The 217-nt window shown below is 61.8% G+C and overlaps 1 protein-coding gene across 1 annotated transcript in view; it reads right to left on the bottom strand.

The window, feature by feature from the left end:
* Positions 1–69, bottom strand: part of myom3 (myomesin 3) — a 40374-nt gene extending 40305 nt beyond the window's left edge. The window contains exon 1 of the mRNA XM_016447876.1: positions 38–69. Within this exon, the coding sequence (XP_016303362.1) occupies positions 38–69 (32 nt within the window). The remainder of the gene's footprint in view (positions 1–37) is intronic.
* Positions 70–217: the final 148 nt, after the last annotated feature.

Raw genomic sequence — 217 nt, 5'->3', positions numbered from 1 at the left:
AGACGGGTTGGGTAGCGCTAGCCAGGCACCCAGATACCGTGCAAGCGGGACCAGCAGAACCACCGCCATACCCGCAGTGGGGCAGCATGGTGGAACGCAGGGACCCAACTTGGGCGGCTTGTGAGCAGACCGAAGAGGGGTCTGAGTGTGCGGTGCAACGCTTACCTGGTTCCACAGTTTGGCAGAGGGTGCGTGAGTAGGGCCTTCGTTGACTTTC

The sequence above is a fragment of the Sinocyclocheilus anshuiensis genome, unplaced genomic scaffold, assembly GCF_001515605.1.
Source record: "Sinocyclocheilus anshuiensis isolate Anshui unplaced genomic scaffold, SAMN03320099.WGS_v1.1 scaffold411, whole genome shotgun sequence".
NCBI lineage: Eukaryota > Metazoa > Chordata > Actinopteri > Cypriniformes > Cyprinidae > Sinocyclocheilus > Sinocyclocheilus anshuiensis.
Note: the sequence above shows the minus strand (reverse complement) of the source record. Positions and strands in the feature narration are given on the sequence as shown.